This window comes from Narcine bancroftii, chromosome 5 (genome assembly GCF_036971445.1).
Source record: "Narcine bancroftii isolate sNarBan1 chromosome 5, sNarBan1.hap1, whole genome shotgun sequence".
NCBI lineage: Eukaryota > Metazoa > Chordata > Chondrichthyes > Torpediniformes > Narcinidae > Narcine > Narcine bancroftii.
In genome coordinates, this window is record NC_091473.1 from 80,406,696 (window position 1) to 80,432,736 (window position 26,041).

The window sequence follows — 26,041 nt, forward strand, 5'->3', positions numbered from 1 at the left end:
TTAAATTTCCACAAAATCTAATGTTATTTTTATTAGGTAATACTGAAGAGATAAGACCAAAATTGAAATTATCTAACTATCAAAAAGAATTTCTAAAGATTGCCTTAGCAGTAGCAAGAAAATGTATACCAGTAACATGGAAATCGGACACCCACCCAGGTATGGTGCACTGATGCCTAGCCGCATTCCTTTGGAGAAGATCACTTATAATCTGAGAAATAAGAATGATGTGGTTTTGAAAATTTAGCACCTGTATTTACAAATTGAGGGAATTAACTCGTAAACACTTTCTTTAAGCTCCGAATCTCGTTAACCTCCTTGGATGTATGTATTAAAAGATATAAATTCCTAATGCTGCTCCAGCAATCAGGTTTCTATTCTTGTTTCCTTACTTTTATTTACCCTTTTTTATGTCTTTCCTTGCTTTCATTTAATTTCCTTTCCTTTTCATGGGGTTTGTTGGGTTGGGAGGGGGTTGTAATGGATATGATATTCATATTTGATTATTACACTTTATATTTGGCTATGATTACATGTATAAAATTTTCCAAAAAAAGGAGAGCAGGCAGGGGTCCTTGGGCTCCCAGGCAGGAGCGGGGACTTTGTTGGGGAGGTGTCGATGATTGTTTGTGGTGGTTTGGAGGGGGAGTATGTGCAGGCAAAGACTTGGATCCATGTTAGGCTCCAACATCGAGAACCAGGTTGTGAAGCTTGAATAGCCCCTGCTGGAACAAGCCCACGGGGAGACACGAGCCTGCCAACTTGCCAGTAAGTGTTCCACCAGCCCAGGGATCCTTCCCAGGGATCAGCAGCAGCGGTGGGATCGTATCAGGAATCGGTAGCGGCAGTTGGGAGATCTCAGTAGTTGGTTGGGGACGTGTTGGGGATTAATGCCAGCAAGCATTTTTTGGTGAGAATTAAACATTATTTTAATGCTTAAAAAGCTTCCCTTGTTGTTGGTTGTTGTTTAAACATTGATACAAGTGATTTGCTGTTTGTACAGATAAAAAGCCCATTCAAGATTAATGTCTGTACAGGTATTCCTCAACTTGTGATGTGGTTACGTTCCAGCAAACCCATTATAACTTGAAAAAAATTGTGTCGGAAAAGAATACCACACCTACCATTTTTTTATAATTAAATTCTGAATATCTATTCCACACTGAAAAAACCATTAATGTACACAGCTGAAAGCACATTGGGCATGAAGAATGTTTGAAGCATTAAACTAAAATTAATTGCTGTATGGTGGGGATGCTAAAGCGACAAGGTCATAATTTTCACTCATATCTGCATATCGGAAGCGTGGGAACGGATCAGAATTCAAAATTAAAAGTACGGATTCAAACCATAGTAACTTTGAAAAATCGTAAGGGAGCACCTGTAATTAGAGCAGAGACTGAAAAATAAATCAACCAAACTTCCACTAAGGAGCAATATCACAAAGGTTTAAATAATTGGACATCCATTCAATACATATAAAAGGACTAAAGGTAACTCATTTCCAAGTTCTCTTCCAACAGACTCTACCAGTTTGGCACATAACCACCATTAAGGAAGAATATAACAAGGATCTGAGAAATGGCAGTTTCAGATTATGAAGAGCACAACCCTGAAGTTTGAGGCTTGCTGCGAGCCTGCTGACTGCAGTTTCAACAGGCAAATTATGTTGTCATTCAAGTCTCCTAAGTGCTGCAAGGAATTTAATAATAAGCAATAAAAAATATTGCATAGTAAATCTTTTTTAAATTTTATTTCTGTTGTAATGCTACACCGTCATTTTTAAAATGTTGATATTGATTACATTTACAAAAGATGAATCTTGTGCAGTATTTGAGGTTATAATTGTTGGAATATTTCTCGTTAATTCATTTAATAGAAGGGGGCCCAGAATGCACACATGTTATATGCTCACTTCAGTTAACTGAGTCCATTCTAATCAACTTTTGCTCTTTCTGTATATGTGCCAATAAATTATGTAGAATGTGGGTAGGACTGCCTTCATTTCTACACTAATTGCAGTTATTTTGCTAGAAACATAGCAAAAGAAGTAGAAGTGGCCAAACAAACATCTTTTGCTTGCTTTAATCTTCAATTACGATCACTTAATGGCAGATGTTATCAGATTCACTGATCTTTGTTGCCACCTATTTTTTTCCAAACTCGCAAGCATTATTGCTCATTACAGTGCAAAAGAAAACTTAATCTCATCTGGTTCATTGCCTGCTCCCAACAGTTCCCATCTCCTTTTTTTTGTAGCCCTATAACTTGTACTCTCCCATGTTCATTCTCTGTTCTTAAATCATCAAAATGTGTCACTAGAAAGAATTGTTGGCTATCATTTTTGAGGGTTGAAAGAATATTATTTATGTTAGGATTATTATTCACTGAAGCTTGGTAAGTATCCTGTTTACAAAGCATTTTGGATAGTTACATGCTTTTAACAAAGGAGTTGGAGAAGAATAATGATGATGAGTGGCACTTGAATGGAAACTGAATCTGTGAAATCTCACTGTGGATTTCTGGAATGTGGGATGGTGCTTTACTGATCACATTGAGCAGTTTGATTAATTTATAGATAAAGTCCCTGATTTACAGTGAATTGCTTGGATCAGATGGATTTTCTTTTTATTGGGTACTTATGAAACCAGTTTTTATCTCCTTCAATGAAAATAACTGATGGGTACCTTTTAGGTTTTAACCACCCAACAATCTAATTCTGATTTAGGAGCACATAATGCAAAGTTTTATGAAATCTTTTTTAAAGAAGTAAAGCTACTGAGAGATTTTGAGTGAACACAAGAATTATGCCAGAGTGAAGATTCAGGATAGTTGATAGGTTTTTTTAATTCATGTTTGTCAACGGCTAAGGGGAGAAGACTGGAATAGTGTTGTGAGAAAAATAAATTGACCACTATCAGATTCGAAACCCTAATTCTTCTCCTCGTCTTATGATCTTTAAGGTCAAATGGTTTGAGGCAATGATACCTTTTTGCTGACCAGCCTTTTGCTAATTCAAATTAAGTATACATTATCCTTCTGTTATAGTAACAATGGTAAATTTTACTTCCAGAATGTTGACTACATTGATGGTTCTCACAATAAGGCTGGTGGAATAAAATATACCAGGGGCCATATGAATGTGTATGATTTTGAAGCAATATGGCCACACCTAATTTATATCAAAAGAGCAAGAGAGTGTGAGAGTTGGCTACTTTAAATAGTTGAGTGGTAGAAGCGGAGCGGCCATTGTGTGAGTAGGACAGAGTTAGAGTCCGGAGTTGAGATTTTGTCTCAAGGCTTGGGCAAGAAGAGGCTGAAGTGGTGGGGCAGGAGTTGAAATAAAGACGACTCTATCAAGGAACAAAAAAGATTCAGCAGGAAGGCAGAGGTAAAGGCAGGTTTTATTTATCTTATTTTTTTTCACTAGTTCATAGACAGTGGGGAAACCATCCAAGGCAGGGGCATGCTCCTTTTGGATAGTCAGGAAAGCATCCAGCTAGAGCTTCTTGCAATCTAAGTTAGGGGATTGGAGCTGGAGTTGAATGAACTCCAAATCATTCAGGAGTCTGAGGGGGTGAGAGACAGGAATTACAATCCCGCTATCATATCTAAGAAGCAGGAGGAAGGTAGCTGAATTACAGTCAGAACAGGGAAAGGGAACAGGCAGCCAGTGCAGGGAACCTATGGCTACTCACCTCAATAACATAAATCATTTTGGATATTGGTGGGGGAGGGGGTGGGTTGGAACCTACCAGGACAAGCCATGGAGTCAGGTGTCTGGCTATGGAAGAGAGGAGAAGAGGTGAGTGTAGGGAATTCAATAGTGAAGCAAACACATAAGAGGTTCTGTGGAATAGATCGAGAATCCAGATGGTACGTTGCCTCCCTAGAGCTGAGATAGCTTGGACCAAGTTCACGGCATTCTCAGGAGGGAGGGTGAGCAGCCAAATGTTGTAGTCCATGTAGGGACCAATGGCATGGGTAGGAAGGGTGATGAGATCCTGCAAAGAGAGTTCAGGGAATTGGATGCTAAGATGAAGGACAGGACATTCAGGGTTGTGATTTCTGGATTGCTACCTGTGCCACTTGCTAGAGAGGTTAGAAATAGGATAATGTAGCTTAACACGTTCAGGAGGAAAGGTTTCAGGTTTCTGGATCATTAGGCTCTTTTCCAGGAAAGGTTGGACCTGTTCAAACTGGACAGTTTGCATTGGAACTGGAGGGGGACTAATAACTTTGTGGGAAAGTTTGCTAGTGGTTCTCTGGAGGGTATAAACTAGATTTGTTGGGGATGGGAACCAAAGTGCCAGAGCAGATAATGAAATGGAAGAGGAAAAAGATGATGTGAAGACTGCATGTAAAGACAGAAATCACAGGGTTTTATGTGGTGGAAATGTTCTCAGGTGCATCTACTTCAGTGCAAGGAGTATTGAAGGAAAGATAGAAGAGGTTAGAGCATGGATTGGCATGTGGAATTATGACATTGTGGCTATTAGGCTTGCAGGAAAATTAATCTCAGGGTTGTATGTGATGTTATGTAGGTACTCTGACTATACAGATGAAATCTGAAATTACTGAAACTTGATTGCAGGGGGAGGGGGGTAGGACTGGCAGCTCAATGTTCTGGGGTTCCGTTGTTTCAGACAGGATAGAATGGGATATAAATTAATATACAGTAAAACCCCTGGTATCCGAAATTCAAGCAACTGGCAACCTAAAGCAACCTTCAAAAGAAATATTGAGGAAAATAAATAAAATTTTTAATAAGAGAATAAAATAGTAGATAAAATACTTTCTTTTAAAATTGTAAAGGTAAATCTTCTCTGAAGTAATACATTTGGTGAAGATGGAAGCAAGTATTGAGCTAGCAGAATGCTTTGGTTGTGCTTTGCTCAAAGCAGCTGTTTGAATAAAATTGTGTTTGAATAAAATGGCTTTACCCAGGATGAAGAGCTTGTTGATGCTGCTCTTCCTTGGGGTGACTCTCTTAAAGTGACCCCTTATCCCTGTTTAGTAAGAGTTGTCCCTGTCAGAGGCTTTATCTGTAAACTTGGTGGGGGGAGGGGTTGAATTATCTAAAATGTTATTGTTTGTGTTTTGGGTGGCTCCATGGAAGGGGAGGAACCTGCAAATGTAGTGATGGTTAAATGTTTTCCAAGAATGTGACTAAAAATAAAGTAAAATGCTTTAAGGTTTATATATTCATGCAAGTGAAGTTTGTTCATTGTAAATACAGTATAGTATTTTTGTCTTTTATCTTTTAAATTGTTTATTCTTAATGCAAGTGAATTAGTTAAGCATTGTAAGAGTAAGTATCAAGCAACCAGAAAATACATTTAGCCGGCATCTACCAATCCCTATAGGTGCTGTACCTCCAATGATCTAGTTCTGAAACCAACCAGGATAGATAAGTCTAGAGAATTGCCACCCTTTGCAAAAGAAAATCATATTGAGGTACAAACAAGAGAGAATAAAATACTGGATCTTACATTAGGGAACGAGGCAGGACAGGTGACAGAAGTATGTGCAGGGGAATATTTTGAGTCCAGTGATCATAATGCCATTAGTTTCGTGAATTATGGATAAGGATTGGTCTGGTTCTTGGGTTGGGATTCTAAATTAAAGAACGGCCTATTTTGAGGAAATGAGAAAGGATCTCATTTGAGGAAATGAGAAAGGATCTAGAGAGCATGGATTTGGATGTTGTTTTCTGGCAAGGATGTGTTCAGTAATTGGAAGGCCTCGAAGGGAAAAAATTGTATGCTCCTCACAGGATTAAAGGAAAAGTTAACAGGCATAAGGAACCTTGGTTTTTGAGGGATTTGGGGGAATCTGGCTCAGAAGAAGAAAGAAGTTTTCAGCAAGTATACACAAGGAGCAAATGAGGTACATAAGGAGTATAAAAATGCATGAAAAATACAAGAAGGAAATCAGGAGGTCTTAAAGAAGACATGAGGTTGTTTTGGCACACAATGTGAAGGAAAATCCTAAGGGTTTCTTCAGGTATATTAAGAGTAGAAGAATAGTAAGGGACAAATTTGATCCCCTTGAAGATCAGAGTGGTCAGCTATGTATAGAGCCATAGGAGATGGGGAAGATCTTGTATGTGTTTTTTTTGCATCAGTATTTATTCAGAAAACTGGCACAGTCTAGGGAAGTAAGGAGAAGAAGAAGTGATGTCATAAAACTTAAACAGATTAAAGTGGATTAAACATTAAATTGGATCATCTTGCTATTTTAAAAACAAATAAAGGTGAATAAATCCCCTGGGCCTGACAAGATATTCCCTCAGATCTTGAGGGAGGCCAGTGTAGAAATTACAGGGCCCTGGCAGATATATTTAATGTCCTTAGCCTTGGCGGGGGGGTTGAAGGGTAGCTCCTATAATTCCATTGTCTTTTTTAAAAAAGGCTCAAAAAATAATATGGGATGCCAGTGAGCCTGACATCCGTAGTAGGTAAAATGTTGAAAAGTGTTCTAAGAGATTGGATATTTAAGTATTTGGACAGCCAAGAACTAATTAGGGATAGTCAACATGATTTTGTGCATGGTTAGTTATGTCTAACCAATCTTAATTTTTTTTGAAGAGGTTACCAGGAAAGTTGATGAAGGTAAGGCTATGGATGTTGTCTACATGGATTTTTAGTAAGGCCTTTTACAAGGTCCCACATGGATGGGTTAGTCAGAAAAGTTCAGTCACTCAGTGTTCATGATGAGCTTGTAGACATTTGCTTTACGGGAGAAGCCAGAGAGGGGTAGTGGAGTCCAGTGGCTAATGGTGGGCCTCAGGAAACAGTGGTGGGACCATTGTTGTTTGTCATATACAGCAAAGCCCCTGGTGTCCGGCACTTACGGGGATCGTGGATGCTGGTTAAGTGAATTTTCCAGTTGACAGAGACGTATTCTTCCAATGCCTAACTAATACACCTGCATTGAGAATACACAGTTTAAAAGGCAAAAGATAGTGCAAAATGTAAAATCATTTGAAAAAAAAGTCTGTATGTAGCCCTTAATTATGTAAACTTCACTTTAATCAAGTAATTTCTGTAATTTACAAAATTCAAATTCAAACCCCGGTCACTGGTGCTGTAACAGTATTGGGCTAACCGTGCCACCGTTACAATTAATATACCATCCCCCAAGTTTACAGATAAAGCCTTAATAATATACATAATACTAATAAAGACTCTTACCAGACATGGATAGGGAGACACTTTGGGAGAGTCAGCCCAGTAGCATTTACCGTCTCTTTATCCTGGGCAGCGCCATTTTATTCAAACACAATTTTATTGAAACTTTATTCAAACAGCTGTTGCGGGTGAGGCACGACTAGGGAACTCCATTGGCTGAATGTTTGCTCCCATCTTCACCAGGGGCATTTGTTGCTTTGGAGAACATTTATTTTTACAATTTTAAACTTTTATTTAAATTTGTATTTATTCCTATTCATTCTATTTATTTATATCCTAAAAAATAATTACGGGTTGGTTGGGTTGCCAGTTTCTTGAATTCCAGATACTGGGGATTTTACTGTATATCAATGATCTGGATGATAATGTGGTAAATTAGATCAGCAAGTTTGCAGATAACACAAAGATTTGAGGTGTTGTCGATAGCGAGGAAGGCTTTCAAACCTTGCTGTGGGATCTAGATCAGCTGGAAAAGTGGGTTGAAAAATGGCAAATGGAATTTATTGCAGCAAGTGTGAGGTGTTGCATTTTGCAAGGACAAATCAAGGTAGGACATGCACAGTAAATTAGGGCCCTGTGGTGTGCAATAGAACAGAGGGATCTGAGAATACAGATACATAATTCCCTGAAAGTAACATAGGATTGTAGATAGGATTGTAAAGGGAACTTTTGGTATATTGACCTTCATAAATCAAAGTATTGAGTGCAGGAATTAGGATATTATAGTCAAGTTGTACAAGACATTGGTGAGGCCAGATTTGGAAAATTGTGTGTAGTTTTGGTCACCTAACTACAGGAAAGATATCAACAAGATAGAAAGAGTGCAGAGAAGATTTACTGGATGTTGGGACTTGAACTGAGTAATGGGGAAAAATTAAACAGGTTAGGACTTTATTTCCTGGAGCATAGAAGAATGAGGGGAGATTTAATAGAGGTCTCCAAAATTATGAGGGGGATAGGCAGAGTAAGTGCAAGTGGGCTTTTTCCATTGAAGTTAGGTGAGATGCATACCAGAGGACATGGGTTGAGGGTGAAAGGGGAAAAGTTTAAAGGGAACATGAGGGGGAACTTATTCATCCAGAAAGGAGTGGGTGTGTGGAATGAAGTGAATGTGGGCTCAATTTTAAGAAAACTTTGCACAGTACATGGATAGGAGGGTTATGAAGGGCTATAGACTGTGTGTGGGTCAGTGGGACTAGGCAGAATAATAGTTCAGCACAGACTAGAAGGGCCTGTTTTCTGTACTGTAATGTTCTACGGTTCTAATCCACTAATTATCACCCACAGTTGTACACACATACTTCTCCTATTTTCCATCATGAAAATTATAATTTAAAAATTACTGTACTTCCAGTATAATTTAGAAACACCATTTAACCCTTTTGTTTTGGGGGGGTGGGGCTCTGCAGTAAGTCTTTTGTTCAATGTGTAAGCAATTTGCAAAAAGGTCCTTTTGGGAATACTTAGTATCATGGAAAATATCTTTAAGATACAGTATTCCACAAGAGGCTATTGAAATATAGTAAAACCTCTGGTATCTGGCAACTATCGGGATTAATAATGTCAAGTAAGTGAATTTGCTGGTTGCTTGAGATTGTGTGCTGTGTGATTGGTGAACTAACCACTAGGGGGTGCCAATTTTAAACTTTTGTATCTTTCACCTATTTATTTTCTGAAATTTTTTTTGCTGGTTCCTTGAGGCTGCCAGTTGCTTGAATTCCAAATAATGGGGATTTTACTGTGTATTGTTACTGAAGCATTATTTCTTAGAAGTTGACTGTATTCTTGGTCGTTTAAAGTAACTAATTTTAAATTTAGACATACAGCACAGTAACAGGCCAACGGGCCCGTGCCACCCAATTACACTCAATTGACCTACAACCCCTAATACATTTCGAATGGCTCCGGGGAAAACACACGTAGACACAGGGAGAACATACAAACTCCTTACAGACAGTGACTGATTTGATCGCTGCTGCTATAATGCTGTTACACTAACTGCTATGCCAACCATGCCGCCCCAAACTAGACAAAAACTCTCTTGGGTGTATCCAATCATTTGTTATTGAATTTTGCACTGTGTACTCTTAGCACTCGCACACAATTTTGATGTCTGATATTGGTACCTTAAGATTTGCATTTACAAATCTATTCCACATACTTAGGCACATAGTTTAGAAAATGTAAAAATTAATGATATTTATTGCATCTTGAAAAATTTTTATTTTGATATTTCTATATGTACATGTTTGCTTTGAATGGAGGCCAAAACCAATTTGCTGTACTGACTTTTAGCCACGTTCAATATCTTGATCTTTTTTGGGCTTTGTTTCTGAAGGTGCAGGTGCAATAATCAACTAATGTGATTTAGGCAGCTGCACATATCAGTCAAGTTATCGGTGGTCTTCTGGCGGTCTTTTCAGCTTGAACAAAAATGAGCTCTCTTTGAAAGGTACAATTCAAAAATGCTATAGGGATAAATTTTAAATTTATTAGTAATGACTTTGAAGTCCAATTGAAAACAAAGTAGTTTCCTTAAATTGTGGGACCATTGTACCAGATAAGCACTGAAAGTTTTAGCTTCTGACTGATAAAATCAACAGGAGATCATTGAATGTATGTGAGAAGCGGGCTGTGGTTTGTGCCCATTTATGTTCAACTACTGTAACCTCAATTTAATAATACTTAAATTGTATCATGAAGTTTTCCTTCTAGTTTGTGTCCAAAGGATTGAAAAGTAATGGGAAAGAATTGTGACCATTGTGATTTGTTTGCAGGAAACAAGGTCATATGTGGCTTGAAGGTGATATTTACAGGTCTTTGAGAAAGCAACGGACTATGGAGTGTCCTGGGTTGACCCGGATAATTTCTGGCATTGATGGTCTCTCTCTTGGAAACATGAAGGAGCACTTCATCGACAAGAATGTGGAGGTAAGGATGTTCAGATCATAACCGTAGCCGTGACAATTTCAAGCATCTGCAATTTCATCAGCAAAATTTTATGGACTCCAGAATCTTTCAGCTTCCAACTTAGAAATCCTTGCATAAATGGTACATTTCAACTGCAACATTCCTTTTTTTTTGTATTACGGTTTTTGTTGTTTGCCCATCTATTGATCACTCTGGTGACTATGAGACTGGGGAGCTGATTATAGTAACAATTATTTTTGTTAAAAATTGTTAGTTGTTTCAGTATTTTCAAGTTTCCCAACGTTTGGCAGTTACATTTGGCAATAATTCAGCTATTAGCACTTTCATATCAATTTTATGTTTCAGACTCATTTCAGGAATTACAGCACAAAATGTCAGTCAGCTTTGAGCAAGTGAATGCTGCACTATTGAGGATGCCCAGTAAGACATTAAATTGAGACCTTAGTTGTTCTCTGAAGTAACACATAAACCTTTGGTGAAGATGGGAGCAAATATTGAGCTAGCAGAGAGCTTTGGTTGTCCTTTGCTCGAAGCAGCTGTTTGAATAAAGTTGTGTTTGAAAAAATTGACATCGCCCACGAAGAAGAGCTAGTTGATGCCGCTCATCTTTGGGGTGACTCTCTTAAAGCTCCTCCTTATCCCTGTTTAGTAAGAGTCATGCCAGTCAGAAGTTTTACCTATAAACTTGGAGGAGGGTTTGAATTCATGTTTTGGGAGGCAGAGGAATTTTTTAAAAATTGGTAAAGTTAAATTTTTCCATGGCTCACTTTTAAATACTTTTGAATCCTTTGATGTCCTGAATATTAAGATAGTAGAATGTTGTATGAGTATCACAATCAGGCCATTAACCAAGACTTTTCTTGATACAAGTCACAAAGTTGAATTGCAAGTTGACTTGGTGAGTGTCGGGAGCTGTGCTTTGTTTCAGGTGAGTTTAAATAGAAACGGGGAGAGAACTTCGGCAATTGAGTCTGTGATGTAGATAGAGCCAGTAGCAAATTAAAAGAAGGGAAGCTCAAGCGGAGCGGCCATTGTTGGAGTAGCCAGTGTGTGAGAGACCCTGTGTAAGAGTGGTGAAATCGAGGCTTTAGTGAGCAGAGAGGAGGTGGTGCAGGAGAGATGTAAAGACCATGTCTCTGGCACAGAATATGGCCCTGTGGCTAAGAAAGGGATGGAAGAGAAGAGGTAAGCTGTAGTTATAAGGGATTCAATAGCATGGGGAACAAATAAGAGGTTCTGTGGAAGAGATAGAGAATCACTGATGGTATGTTGCCTCCCAGGTACCAGGGTTCCGGATATCTCCGATTGAATTCACAACGTCCAGATGTCATGGTACAATGATATGGCTAGAAAGGGTAATAAGGTCCTGCAAAGAGATTTAGATGTGAAGCTTAAGGACAGGACCTCCAAGGCTGTGATCTCAGGATTGCTATCTGTGAGGTTAGAAACAAGTGAGTTTAGAAATAGGTGGATAATGCAGCTTAACATGCAGCAATAGAGATGGTGCAAGGTGGAGGACTTTAGACTTCTGGATTATTGGGCACTTTTCCAGGGAATGTGGCACCTGTACCGGTGGGACGGTTTGCATCTGAACTTAAGGGGGACTAATATCCTTGCAGGAAGGTTTGCTAATGCTGCTCCGGGTGGTTTAAACTAGATACGCAGGGTGCCAGAGCAGATAGGGAAGTGGAGGAGGAAAGAGATGATGTTAAGACTGCATATAAAGACCGATCAAAGAGATGTGATGGTAGCAATAATGTTCTTGGATACACTTATTTTAATGCGAAGACTACTGTAGGAAAGGAAGACAAACTTCTAGTGTGGATTGGCACATGGAAATATGACATTGTGGTCATTGTGGTTACAGGAGGGGCAGGATGAGCTCAATGTTCTGGGGTTCTGAAAGGGGACAAGTAGCATTCCTCATCAGACAGGACAGACTTGAGGGCTCATCTGCTGAGGCTATGTAGGTGGAGCTGAGGAGTTGTATTATAAACCATTCCAAAGTTGGTGAGAATTGAAGGAGACAGCTGTAGGAAACAGAAAGTTGTGATAGTAGGTGATTTTTAACTTTCCACATATGGATGGAACCCCTATATTGTAAAAGGCTGGATGGCTTAGAGTTTGTCAAATATGTTCAGGAAAAATTTCTTAATCAGTAAATATACTGTATATGAAGTTACCAACTAGAGAGAGAGTTCAATACTGGATTTCCTATTAGAGAACAAGACAGGACAGGTGAAAGAAGTATGTGTAGGGGACACTTCAAGTCTTGTGTTCATAATGCCATTAGTTTCAAGATAGGTCTGGTCCTTGGGTTGAGGTTCTTCTTTGAAGAAAGGCCAATTTTGAGGACATGATAAAGGATCTAGAAAGCATGATTGGGCTAGGTTTTCAGTAAGTGAGAGGCCTTCAAAGGTGAAATTTTCAGAGTACAGGGTTTGTATGTTCCCTGTCAGGATTAAAGGCAGTTAACAGGCATAAGGATCCTTAGTTTTTGAGGGATATTAGGGATCTAGTTTGAAAGATGTATAGCTGGTATAGGCAACTAGGAGCAAATGAGGTTCTTGAGGGGCATAAAATTGCAGGAAAAAACTTAAGAGGGAAATCAGGAGAGCTAAAAGAAGACTGAGTCTTGTGGCACCTATACAGGTAGTCCTCAACTTATAACCACACAAGACAAATTTAAAGAAAAATCTTTATTAAAACTACTGTACAAATTCATTTTTTATTAATAGTACTGTATACAGTGGTCTCTGTTCCCCGCGGCAGCCCAAAGTCCCCATTCCCCACAGCAACCTGAGGTCCCTATTACCCCCCAGCAGCTCAAGGTCCCTGTTCCCCAACTTATGACCAAACCCGAGTTACAACCAATCCTCCCGTTCCAATTACAGTCGTAAGTCAGGGGCTACCTGTACCTCTTTCCTAATGGCAGCAGTGAGAACCGAGCGTTTGTTGGGTGGTGTGGGTCTTTGATGATTGCTGGTACATTTTGATGGCAGTGTTCTCTGTAAATGTACTCAGTAGTGAGGAGGGTTTTGCCTGGGATGTGTCCGCTACTTTTCGGAGGGCTTTATGCTCAGGGTTATTGGTGTTTCCATAACAGACTGTGATGCAGCCTGTCGTCACACATTCCACCACACCGCTATAGAAATTTGCCAGGGTTTCTGCTATCACACCAAACCTTGCAAACTCCTGAGGAACTAGAGGTGCTGATGTGCTTTCTTCACAATGCCATTGGTGTGTTGGGTTCAGGAAAGATCCTCCAAGATAGTTACTCAGCCCTGGGTGCCACTTGAAGGGGGGGTGGGGGTGAGTGCCATTGCTGGAAGAGCCTGGAAATTATTCAGCCCCCACACCCAGCCCCAAGCCTGACTCCCCAAACACCCCTTGTTGGATTTATTTCAAACACAATACTTACTATAACAGCCAAGGGGAGGGTTTGGAGTCAGACTGGAACTCCCAACACCTGACTCCGAACCCTCCTCTAAACCTACCGCACACTGGAGTCCAGTGTGCGTATGTGGTAGTAGGCCGAGGGGAGGGGGAGGGTTCGGAATCAGTATTGGAAGCTCATGAGTGCGCCTGTAAGCCAACTGCCGATGGGATGGTTCAGAGTCGGCGTCGGGAACTCCAGTGTGTGGTAAGGAGAGTTCAAATCTGGTGTTGGAATCTCAGGTATGCAGTAGGCCCAAGAGAAGGTTTGGAGCCGGGCGTTGGGAGCTCCGGTGTGCAGTAGGACGAGGGGTGAGTTGGAGTCGGGCATCGAAACTGGTAGGCCAAAGGGAGGTTTCGGAGTCGAGGGTCGTTAGCATGAAACAAATGTCCCAAGTTCTAGATTCTCTTAGAATGGAAGCATCCTCTCACCATTGAAACATGGACATACAAAATGGAAACTCTGGGCCAATCATCAACAACCTATTAACACTGATCCCATTTTATTTCCCCCACGCTCTCTTCAGTTCCATCAGATTCTACCACTCACTAATATATAAACTAGCACAATTTACAATGGGAAATGACTGCATGTCTTTATGTTGTGGTTGGAAATTGAGCACCCAGAGCAATCTCACATAATCACAGGGAGATTTTACTGCAGACATGTTGGTCACAGAAGCTGAGTAGGCAGTTGTTCTACAAATTGTGCCTCTGCCAGTATAGCTGCTACTTGTTTTGGTTTACTTTGCTTTTGTTTTGGCATGGATAAGTGTGCAGATTCATCCAGAACTTGATGGTATAAGGAATTTTAAGATCTAGTAGCAGAACTGGCTGTAACCTTTGTATATAATAGCTAGGAGGGTATTTAAATTCCAAGAATAAATTATGAGATGCTTCATCATTAACTCAGTTATTTAAGGTTGGGTGGAGAACAATTTTGTATTATCTGGGCAAGTTTGATCATAAAGAGAATACAATCAAAAATATGCAATTATTCTCTCTTTATGATAAAAGGAAATTTTATAATCAGGGTTTTAATTCTTTTGTGTTTGGAATGTTTTTTTTTTTTTTTTTTTTTTTATTTTTCACACCATAAATCACAATAGCCATGATATACACTTTTTCTTTTCCACACATTTACAGTGACTTTTTCTCCCTCCCCCCTCCCTCCTCCCAAGCCACCCCCCCATCCCTCCCCCCTCTCATCCATTTTAGTTATACAATCTAGGTTGCATTAATTCAGTTAGACAATGTTGTCATTCAACAAAAATACACCAGAAATTCTACTGAGTCCATTTTTTTCTTCTCTTCTCCTTCCATCAACTTAGGTAATGTTTGTTCCCGGTAGGTTTTCGCTATTGTATTTAATGTAAGGCTCCCATACTTGTTCGAATATTTCAATATTATTTCTTAAACTATATGTTATTTTTTCTAATGGAATACATTTATTCATTTCTATATACCATTGTTGTATTTTCAAATTATCTTCCAATTTCCAGGTTGACATAATACATTTTTTTGCTACAGCTAGGGCTATCTTAACAAATCTTTTTTGTGCATCCTCCAAGTCAATTCCAAATTCTTTATTTTTTATGTTACTTAGGAGAAAGATCTCTGGATTCTTTGGTATATTGTTTTCTGTTATTTTATTTAATATCTGAATGAGATCATCCCAAAATTTTTCTACTCTCTCACATGTCCAGATTGCATGAATTGTTGTTCCCCTTTCTTTTTTACATCGAAAACATCTATCAGATACTGTTGGGTCCCATTTATTTAACTTTTGCGGTGTAATGTATAGTCTGTGTAACCAATTATATTGTATCATACGCAGCCTCGTATTTATTGTATTTCTCATCGTTCCAGAGCATAACTTCTCCCATGTTTCCTTTTTTATCTTTATATTTAAATCTTGTTCCCATTTTTGTTTAGTTTTACCATTTGTTTCCTCATTTTCCTTTTCTTGCAGTTTAATATACATATTTTTTATAAATCTTTTGATTAACATTGTATCTGTAATCACATATTCAAGGTTACTTCCCTCTGGTAAACTCAAGTTGCTTCCTAATTTATCTTTCAAGTAGGATCTCAGTTGGTAATATGCCAGCGCTGTATCTCCCGTTATATTGTACTTATCTCTCATTTGTTCAAAGGATAAGAATCTACTTCCTGAAAAACAATTTTCTATTCTTTTAATCCCTTTTTTTTCCCATTTTCTAAAGGCAAGGTTGTCTATTGTAAAAGGGAGTAGCTTATTTTGCGTCAATATTAGTTTTGGTATTTGGTAATTTATTTTATTTCTTTCTACATGTATCTTCTTCCATATATTGAGGAGATGGTGTACTACTGGAGAAGTTCTATGTTGTACCAATTTTTCGTCCCATTTATATAATATGTGTTCAGGTATCTTTTCCCCTATTTTATCTAATTCTAGTCTCGTCCAGTCTGGTTTTTCCCTTGTTTGATAAAAATCTGATAGGTACCTTAATTGTGCGGCTCTATAATAATTTTTGAAGTTTGGCAATTGTAAGCCTCCTTGTTTATACCATTCTGTTAATTTGTCTAGTGCTATCCTCGGTTTCCCCCCTCTCCATAAAAATCTCCTTATTATTTTCTTTAACTCTTTGAAGAATTTTTCTGTCAGTTGTATTGGCAATGCCTGAAATAAGTATAGTATCCTTGGAAAAATGTTCATTTTAATACAGTTTATCCTTCCTATCAGTGTTAGTGGTAGCTCTTTCCAATGCTCTAAATCGTCCTGTAGTTTTTTCATTAGTGGATTGTAATTGAGTTTATATAATTGGCCTAGATTTTTGTTTATTTGCACACCTAGGTATCTTATTGCCTGCGTTTGCCATCTGAATGGGGATTCCTCCTTAAATTTTGAGAAATCCGCGTTATTCATAGGCATTGCTTCACTTTTATTTACGTTTATCTTGTATCCCGACACTTCTCCATATTCCTTCAATTTCTTATATAGTTCTTTTATTGATAGTTCTGGTTCTGTTAAGTACACTATCACATCATCCGCGAACAGACTGATTTTATATTCCCTGTCTTTTATTTTTATTCCTTTTATATTATTATCTCTTCTTATCGATTCTGCTAGTGGTTCTATAGCTAGCGCAAACAATAATGGTGATAGTGGGCATCCCTGCCGCGTTGACCTGCTTAAGTTAAATTGCTTTGATACATGTCCATTTACTGTCACTTTCGCTAACGGTCCCTTATATAATGCTTTAATCCAATTAATATACTTCTCCGGTAAACTGAATTTTCGCAATACTTTGAACAAGTAATTCCATTCTACTCTGTCGAAGGCCTTCTCTGCGTCTAAAGCAACTGCTACTGCCGGTGCTTTATTTCCTTCTACTGCATGAATTAAGTTAATAAATTTACAAATATTGTCTGTTGTGCGTCTTTTTTTGATAAATCCAGTTTGGTCTAAATTTACCATTTTCGGTACCTGTTCTGCTAATCTGTTCGCTAATAGTTTAGCTATTATCTTATAATCTGTGTTTAGCAAAGATATTGGTCTATATGACGCTGGTGAGAGTGGATCTTTCCCTTGTTTTAGTATCACTGTAATTATTGCTGTTTTACATGAATCTGGTAAGTTTTGTGTCTCATCAATCTGGTTGATTACATCCAGGAGGGGCGGTATTATTAGGTCTTTAAATGTTTTGTAGAATTCTATTGGGAGTCCATCCTCTCCTGGTGTCTTATTATTTGGTAAATTTTTTATTATCTCTTGTATTTCTACTGTTCCAAATGGTTCTGTTAATTTATTTTGTTCCTCTATTTGTAGTTTTGGTAGTTCAATTTTAGTCAAAAATTCATCTATTTTCCCTTCTTTCCCTTCGTTTTCGGTTCGGTATAATTGTTCATAGAATTCTCTGAAGTTTTCCTTAATTTCTTTTGGATTATATGTAATTTGTTTGTCTTTTTTCCTTGTTGCCAATACCGTTTTCTTAGTTTGCTCTGTCTTAAGCTGCCATGCTAGGATTTTGTGTGTTTTTTCCCCTAGTTCATAATATTTCTGTTTTGTCTTCATTATATTCTTCTCCACCTTATATGTTTGTAATGTTTCATATTTTATTTTTTTATCTGCCAATTCTCTTCTTTTGGTTGTATCTTCCTTTATTGCTAATTTTTTTTCTATGTTTATTATTTCCCTTTCCAACTGCTCTGTTTCCTGATTATAGTCCTTCTTCATCTTGGTTGCATAACTTATTATTTGCCCTCTAATGAATGCTTTCATTGCGTCCCATAGTATAAACTTATCTTCCACTGATTCCGTATTTACTTCAAAGTACATTTTTAATTGTTTTTCAATAAATTCTCTAAAATCCTGTCTTTTAAGTAGCATGGGGTTTAATCTCCATCTATACATTCTTGGAGGGATGTCTTCTAGCTCTATTGCCAATAACAGGGGTGAGTGGTCCGATAATAGTCTAGCTTTATATTCCGTTTTCCTAACTCTCCCTTGTATGTGGGCTGATAACAGGAATAGGTCTATCCTTGAGTATGTTTTATGTCTAGTCGAGTAGTATGAGTATTCCTTTTCTTTTGGGTTTTGTTTCCTCCATATGTCCACAAGTTTCATTTCTTGCATTGATTTAATTATAAATTTGGTTACTTTGTTCTTCCTGTTAATTTTTTTCCCCGTTTTATCCATATTTGGATCCAAATTCAGATTGAAATCCCCTCCTATTAGTATGTTCCCTTGCGTATTAGCTACCTTCAAAAAGATATCTTGCATAAACTTTTGATCTTCTTCGTTAGGTGAATATATATTAAGTAGATTCCAAAGCTCTGAATATATCTGACATTTTATCATAACATATCTCCCTGCTGGATCTATTATTTCCTCTTCTATTTTAAATGGCACATTTTTGCTAATTAATATAGCCACTCCTCTTGCTTTTGAATTATACGATGCTGCTGTTACATGTCCTACCCAATCTCTCTTTAATTTCTTGTGCTCCATTTCAGTTAAATGTGTTTCTTGGACAAATGCTATATCTATTTTTTCCTTTTTCAGTAAATTTAGTAGTTTCTTCCTTTTAATTTGGTTATGTATTCCATTAATATTTAGAGTCATATAGTTCAGCGTAGCCATTTTATATTTTGTTTATCTTCTCTTTCCGTTTTTCCATCATTACCTTTCCTCCTTTTCCATTTCTGTTTTCTTATTTTCAACTCTTTACCAGACAACATTCCTACAACATCTAACATTTTCCTTATTCTCCTATTTCTATCTTCTTTATCCCCAATCTCCCCTTCCCCTCCTGAGTTGCCCTTTATCCCTTGTCGGACAACCACATCTCCCCTCTCCATTTGGATTTGCGAATCCACTCGCAAGCGTCAACTGATTTTGCAGTGACCGCTCTTTTCCCCCCACCCAGCCCCCCCCAGAAAAGATTTCGTTTTTTATATGTCACAAAGGTCACTCTTTTAGTTCCCTCCTTATTCTCTCTATTCCATTACCTTCCCTTATTAATTCTTGTCTATACTTTCTATGTTTTCCTCTAATTACAGATACTTTCACATATGCCCGTTGTCTCTATTCACTCTTATACCTCTTTACCCGCATACATATCAATCGTGGTCATTTTTACCCTCCTTACCCGTCTTCATCCCTCAGTCTATTTTTGTCTTTACCCACATACATATCAATCGTGATAATTTTTGCTCTCATTACCCGTCTTCATCCCTCAGTCTATTTTTGTAATTGTTCTGCAAATTTTCGTGCTTCTTCTGGATCCGAGAATAGTCTGTTTTGTTGTCCTGGAATAAATATTTTCAATACCGCAGGATGCTTCAGTGTAAATTTATATCCTTTCTTCCATAAAATCGCTTTTGCTGCATTGAACTCTTTTCTCTTCTTTAGGAGTTCAAAGCTTATATCTGGATAAATGAAGATTTTTTGCCCTTTATACTCCAGTGGTTTGTTGCCCTCTCTTACTTTTTCCATTGTCTTCTCCAGCACCTTTTCTCTTGTAGTATATCTTAGGAATTTTACTACAATAGATCTTGGTTTTTGTTGTGGTTGTGGTTTAGGGGCCAATGCTCTATGTGCCCTTTCTATTTCCATTTCTTGCTGTAGTTCTGGACATCCTAGGGCCTTAGGGATCCATTCTTTTATAAACTCCTTCATATTCTTGCCTTCTACATCTTCCTTAAGGCCCACTATCTTTATGTTATTTCTTCTGTTATAATTTTCCATTATATCTATTTTTTGGGCTAGTAATTCTTGTGTCTCTTTAGTTTTTTTATTAGATTCCTCCAATTTCTTTTTTAAGTCTTCTACCTCTATTTCTGCTGCTATTGCCCGTTCTTCCATCTTGTCCATTTTTTTCCCCATTTCTGTTAAGGTCATATCCATTTTATTTATTTTCTTTTCTGTGTTGTTTATTCTTCTTCTTAAATCATTGAATTCCTGTGTTTGCCATTCTTTAAATGACTCCATGTATCCTCTAACAAGAGCAAGTACCTCCTTTACCTTGCCTATCTTTTCTTCTTCTATTTCCCTGTACTCTTCCTCTTCGTCTTCTTCTTCCTCTAGGTTGACCATCTGTTGTTTCTTTGCTGCCCTTTCCTCCTCTTCTTTCTTGTTTCCATTGTCTTCTGTGGTGTCTTCTTGCTGCAGGTGTTCTGCAGCTGTCGTTGCCGGCTGTGGAGATCGACTCCCCAGCTGGTCCCCCCTCCCGTCGGTGTGTTTTTTTGTATGCGCATCGCGCATGCGCGAGGAGTCGCGCATGCGCGGTTGCGCACTTTTACTCGGCTCTGTGAGCCATTGTTGTAGTTCTCTTTCTACCGACCTGAGGTAGTGGGGTCTTCTCTCCACAGCGGGCCTCTTCGGACAGGTAAGGCCTTCACCTTTTTCCTCCGTTGTCTTCTCTTCCTCTCTTCTTTCCGTTGATTTTGATTTTTCTCCTTTTGTCTCCATCTTCTTTCCACCTTTATATTCACTTTTCTTTAACTTGTATTTCTGTGCCTTTGTATTTTCTCTCGTTTTTCCCGACTTTTCTGGAGAGGGCTGGAGTTCACCGTCCGGCCACTACTCCATCACGTGACTCCTCTCTTGTGTTTGGAATGTTGAGGAATTAACAAATCTTTATAAAATAATTAAGTTTTTTTTGTACTGCATGTGTGGGAAAACAAGTAACAGTTTATTTCTAGAGATTAATTTTGGAAAGTATTCATTATACCCTTTTTCTAACAAAGGATGATGGAAATTAGAAACATTCTTCCTCTGTAGTAATGGATAACTTAACAGACTGATATTGGCATACATTTGTGAGATAATTGCATATGGGATACAAGGCAAAGATAGGTTAATAAATATTTACCAGTAGATATAAAAGAGCCATGATCTGATTAAATGACAACAATGGTATACCATTGTTTTAAGTTATTTCTTCCTGCCTCTTTCCTCTATTCCTTTTGCTTACCACTTCACTCTGACAAGCATAACTGCATTTCAGAATCCTGATAATTCTGGACAATATTGCAAGAGACAACCAGTCATATTTAAAAACAATGACATAGCACTGTTGAAACGGCTGCTTCAGTGCAAATTCTGCTCCTATCCTGGACATCATCTGCCACAGTCTCAAAAATAGAGCTGAAGTTTTCTTTTAAGTTGAAACTGTTTTTAAAATCACAAATTTAAAGCAGCACCTAATTCAGTTTTTTTTTGGAAGAACAATTATACTGAAGATGGATACCCTGCAACAGCAAATTATATGACTCAGGGAGATAAACTTCGAGCTTTAAAAAGTAGAAGACAACCACGATCAGCAACAACTGGAGCATTAAGGTAATGCATGAATAAATTGTCAAAGATGCAGCAAGGGCTATTACATTCTTATGTTATGGAAATTTTAAGAATAAGTTTGAATTCATTTAGTTCATATACCAGTTGACAGTTGAAATTGCTACTTCACCTACTGTGTTAATGAAAACTTTTCTAGAATTGTCAGGTCAGTAATTTTTGGTATCAAATTTAAAGTGAACTGTGCTCTCACATATGAAATGGACATTAATAGGACCTTTACGCCAATAAAATCAATATGGTCTTTGTTCAAATAACAACTAAATGTATTCATGATCATTTCAATATTGTGTTAAGTGTACAGCACCAAAATAGGCTATAAAATCAAACTACTCTGCCAATGTTTATACCCTGTATAGTTTTTTAACTCCTGATTTCATTTTGCCCGTCAACATATCCTTCAATTCTTTTCTCTCTCCGGTTCATTTGGGTTGTTCAATATATCTGCTATTTTCAGTGGTCCCTTATCCACATCTTTAGGGTGACCCTGTCATTCTTTTCTGAGGAAAAGAGACCCAGAAAATTTGCACTTTTCCATTCTGGTTACATTTTTCTAATATTTCTATCTTTTTTAACCTCCAATATCTCAATATCCTTTTTTGTATAATGCAGTGAAAGGTTGCTATGGGTTGATGAGAAAGCCATGATCTTGATAAATAGCAAAGCATACTTAAGGGGGCTATCTTACTGCTAATTTGTATGCTAGTCTTAGTTTGATTTTAGCAGACTGATTATATATATTTTGCCACTTGCAAACTGTCATAGTACTATTGGAGCCTACATCTTGAATTTGCACTCTGGTTTATGTTCCCACTCCTCTGGCTACTTTTGAACAATGTTACGGGCCCAGAGGACCCCAAAACCCAGCAGCAATAGAAATTCACCAAGACAAATGGTTACTTAAACAAAAGTCATTTTTAATTTTCTTTAAACATAAAAACAGGATCAAACTTTAACTTATTACTATTAACTTAACCTAACTTAACCCCCTTCTAATCCTAAGCACGCGTGTATGTAATGTGTATAAGTTCAGAAAAGTTCTTTGATTCACAATCCAATCTCAATTCTCACTCCTCCAAGTTCACCGGGATCAGGCAATTCTTATCCTGTGCACAGAACATTTATGAATATTCACCAAGCTCTAATGCTTAAAGGTAATTGGTTACCATTCAGGAAGGTTATTGTTGGTTTCAGAGAGAGATTCGTTGTTCGTTGGACACACACAAACTGATTCCTTCTGATTAGCCATATCAGTGTCTTGTCGAAGAAACTTGCCCCATTGTGGTTTTCCAAATGATATCCTCTTTCTTTCAGGTCACCACAGAGTTACTTCTGTTTCCCTTCTTTCAGGTAAAACACTCTAGCCAGCCATTTCCTCTTATATGGACCACAAGGGTTTTCAACAGGCTGAACTCTGAACTCACAACCGGTCTTCAAAATGGGATTTAAACAAGCTGCCAGTTTGCCATTCTGCAGCCTCCAAAAGCCACTGCAGAAAACTGATTCTCACTTTATTTCTTAGAGAAAGCCTGTTTGGTCTTCTCTCCCTTCCCTCTCTCCCTCCCTCTTTACAAAACCACATGACCTTCTTAGAACAGCAAACTGCAACCAGACAGATTGTGGCATCAGACCCAATCTTCTGAGCCTGCTCATCTGATGCTTTCAAAACAATAATCCATTATTCCACAGCATGTTCAATTAACACCTACTTGTATAGTCTCTTGAGCTCAGGTTCTTCTATTTGCATCTCCTTATGAAAATATTTATAGCAAAGCAGTTTTTATTGTCTTTACAAAGGCACTGGGCCTGGAGTTTCTGGTATGAGCAAAGCTCTTGCATTTTAAATGAGATATGTTTTGTGAAATGTTTGTTTGTGACCTACACTACCCCACAATCTTATCTCCTTCAAAAACATTTCTATATACACAATAAAATATGATGTAATCCATCACAGCATCTTGCCTTTTTCCACTTGTCGCACTTCTCATTGAACTGTTTGTTTACTGCCCATCCAAATATTGGGCCAAGTTTCTGAGAGATTTCTTCTCTGCATTTTGTATTCTTCCCTCCTTTCTATTCACTGAGTACTGTTGACTTTTAATTACCTCACAACAAAGGTATAAAACTGATATTTGGGGGATTATGGGTTTGCCACATCACGGCGGTCAGCACATAGGCTGTCTTTCTTTTTCTGTGACTTTCCCTGGTTGGAATGGGATGGATCCCCTCTGCTTCCCCACCAATGGAGGGGTGAATTAGGAGGGTAGGGCAGCAAGGCACGATGGTCCACACTACAGTTATGCCCCTATGTAGTTTAAGAAGGGTTGCCAGACCTTCAAAAAGGTTTCCATAGGTTGTAGGTAATTTTCTCCAGGGGAACACAGCTCTGCATTTCTTTGTTCCAGTGTTCAATGCTCAGGTAGGAGTTGGACTTCTAGGCAACTGCTATGCACTTCCTGGCCACCACCAATGCGATCATAACAAATTGAATGTGAAATTTGGACAGCTTAATTATAAGCCTTACATCCATTATGTTTCCCAACAGGAACAACTCTGGGTCCTGTGGGAATTCTTTACCTATGATTTTTATTTCCAGGGCTTAGCCCAGTTCCACCCAAAAGGGCCTCACCTTAGCATCTGTCCAGGTTGCATGCACAAACGTTCCTGTCGAAATGTTGCAACTAAAACATTAGTCTAATGATTCAGGTTTGGATCTGTTCAATTTTTGTGGCATCGGGTACAGCTGGTGTAGAAAATTGTATTTATCTTTTTTTTTTAAACTTTATTTAAGATTTTATAACATGAATAAAATAGAAAGTTACAGTAAAAAGATTAAACGTAAGATAATAAAAATTACAGTACTATATCGACAGACTAAATAACCTAAACCCCCCCCCAATAATTAGTACACAACATTAATGACCTAGCTTAAAGTTAGTCTAACCACCCCCCCCCCCAAGATAAAGAGTGAAGAGTTAATAAAATGAAAATTGTATTTATCGATCAGTACCACGCATTGATGACTGCAATCATGCTGGCCCGACACAAGTCGGATCAACACTGCTCATTAATCATTATTCCCAACTCCAACTCCAACCTCTGCCTCGACTTATCCAGGACTGGTTAAGGGACTTCTGTTTGGAGCATGAAATACATTGCTGAAATGAACTTCCATGTGCTCCTCCTTCGAATCATGGCCTCTATGTCACTGCACTCTGGTAGGGCTATAGTGGGACCTAATCTACCCTGTAGAAAAGATCTTATCTGGTAGCAGTGAAACATCTTATTTGATAAATTATACTTATTCCTAAGTTTCTCAAATGACATTAGCTGCCCCTGCTCATAACAGTCTATGCACCTGATGCTATTACAATGCCAGGTAACCAGGATCTCATTACCCACTGTCAATGGTATTAATCTATATGGAGTTAGGGGTGGTTTGGAGACAGCCCCACTTTGATTCCTACATATTGGTTAATTTTCTTCCAAATGAGAATTATTTGTTTTAATATGGGGCTACCTTTCTTTCCTGATAGCAATTTAGCGTCCCATTTATAAATAAACTCCTCTGCTACCTGCTCGCCTATCATGTGCAGTTCGATTTATGCCCAGGATAGTACACCTTTCCACCTCAAAGAAGGAGGTGATGCATCTTGACTGGGCTGCCCAATAGTATTTTTTAAAGGATGGCATTCGCAATCTGCCCAGACTATAATCCCAGATCAATTTTTCCATAGAGATCCTGGCTACCTTTCCATTCCATAGAAATCTCACTCCTGCAAGTAAATTTTTGAAGAATCCCCAGGGCATTGTCTGAAAGAGAAACTGGAGTCTTAGCATCACATTCCTCTTAATATAGTTAACCCTGCCCACGAATGTAATGGGCAGGGACATCCATCTATTTAAATCCTCCTCAATTTTCCCAAACAAGGGGGAGTAATTTAACTTGAATAAATTATTCAAGTTATTATCCATTCTAACTCCTAGTTATTTGATCAGATTTTGTGGCCACTTTAGTTGACTATTTTCTTAAAATTGGCCGTAATCCTCCTTCGTAAGTGGCTTAATTTCGCATTTATACAAATTGATATTCTACTCGGAGATCTTCCCCATAGTCCTCCAGAGTGGACTGCAACCTGGGCAATGAATTTGCCGGGTCTGTCAGGTATATCAGGACATCATCGGCAAATAAATTAACTTTGTGCTTTTCCTGGTCTACTTGATCTTGTCAGTGAGAAGGCTGGGGAAATTTGTCCATTGGTCACAACTTTAGCCTTGGGCACATGGTTAAAGCGCACTTATCCAATTTATAAAAGTTGGCCCTAGCCCCAGTTTTCCCAGCACTTTAAATAAAAATTCCCACTCCAATCTGTCAAATGCCATTTCTGTATCCAGGGCCACAGTTAAGCTCCTTTCATTCCTGTTTTGTGCCAGATGCATGATACTCAACAATCTGCCAATGTTATCTGCCGCCTGTCTTTTCTGTACAAAGCTCGCTTGGTCCTTATTAGCTTTGGCAAATGTTTCGCCAATCTTTTTGCCAAGGCTTTGACCAGTATTTTATAATCTGTGTTTAACAGAGAAATAGGTCTATAAGATTGAAGAGACTGCCATCCGTGCGGTACCGGATGTAAACAGC

The 26,041-nt window shown here is 38.3% G+C and overlaps 1 protein-coding gene across 5 annotated transcripts in view; it reads left to right on the forward strand.

Annotated features, from left to right (window-relative positions):
• The window catches only part of cdc14ab (cell division cycle 14Ab), a 153,746-nt gene that overhangs the window by 102,383 nt on the left and 25,322 nt on the right, over positions 1–26,041 (forward strand). For all 5 annotated transcript variants that reach the window (XM_069938000.1, XM_069937999.1, XM_069938003.1 and 2 more), the window contains 2 exons: positions 9,971–10,124; positions 21,272–21,387. In XM_069938000.1, the coding sequence (XP_069794101.1) occupies positions 9,971–10,124; positions 21,272–21,387 (270 nt within the window). The remainder of the gene's footprint in view (positions 1–9,970; positions 10,125–21,271; positions 21,388–26,041) is intronic.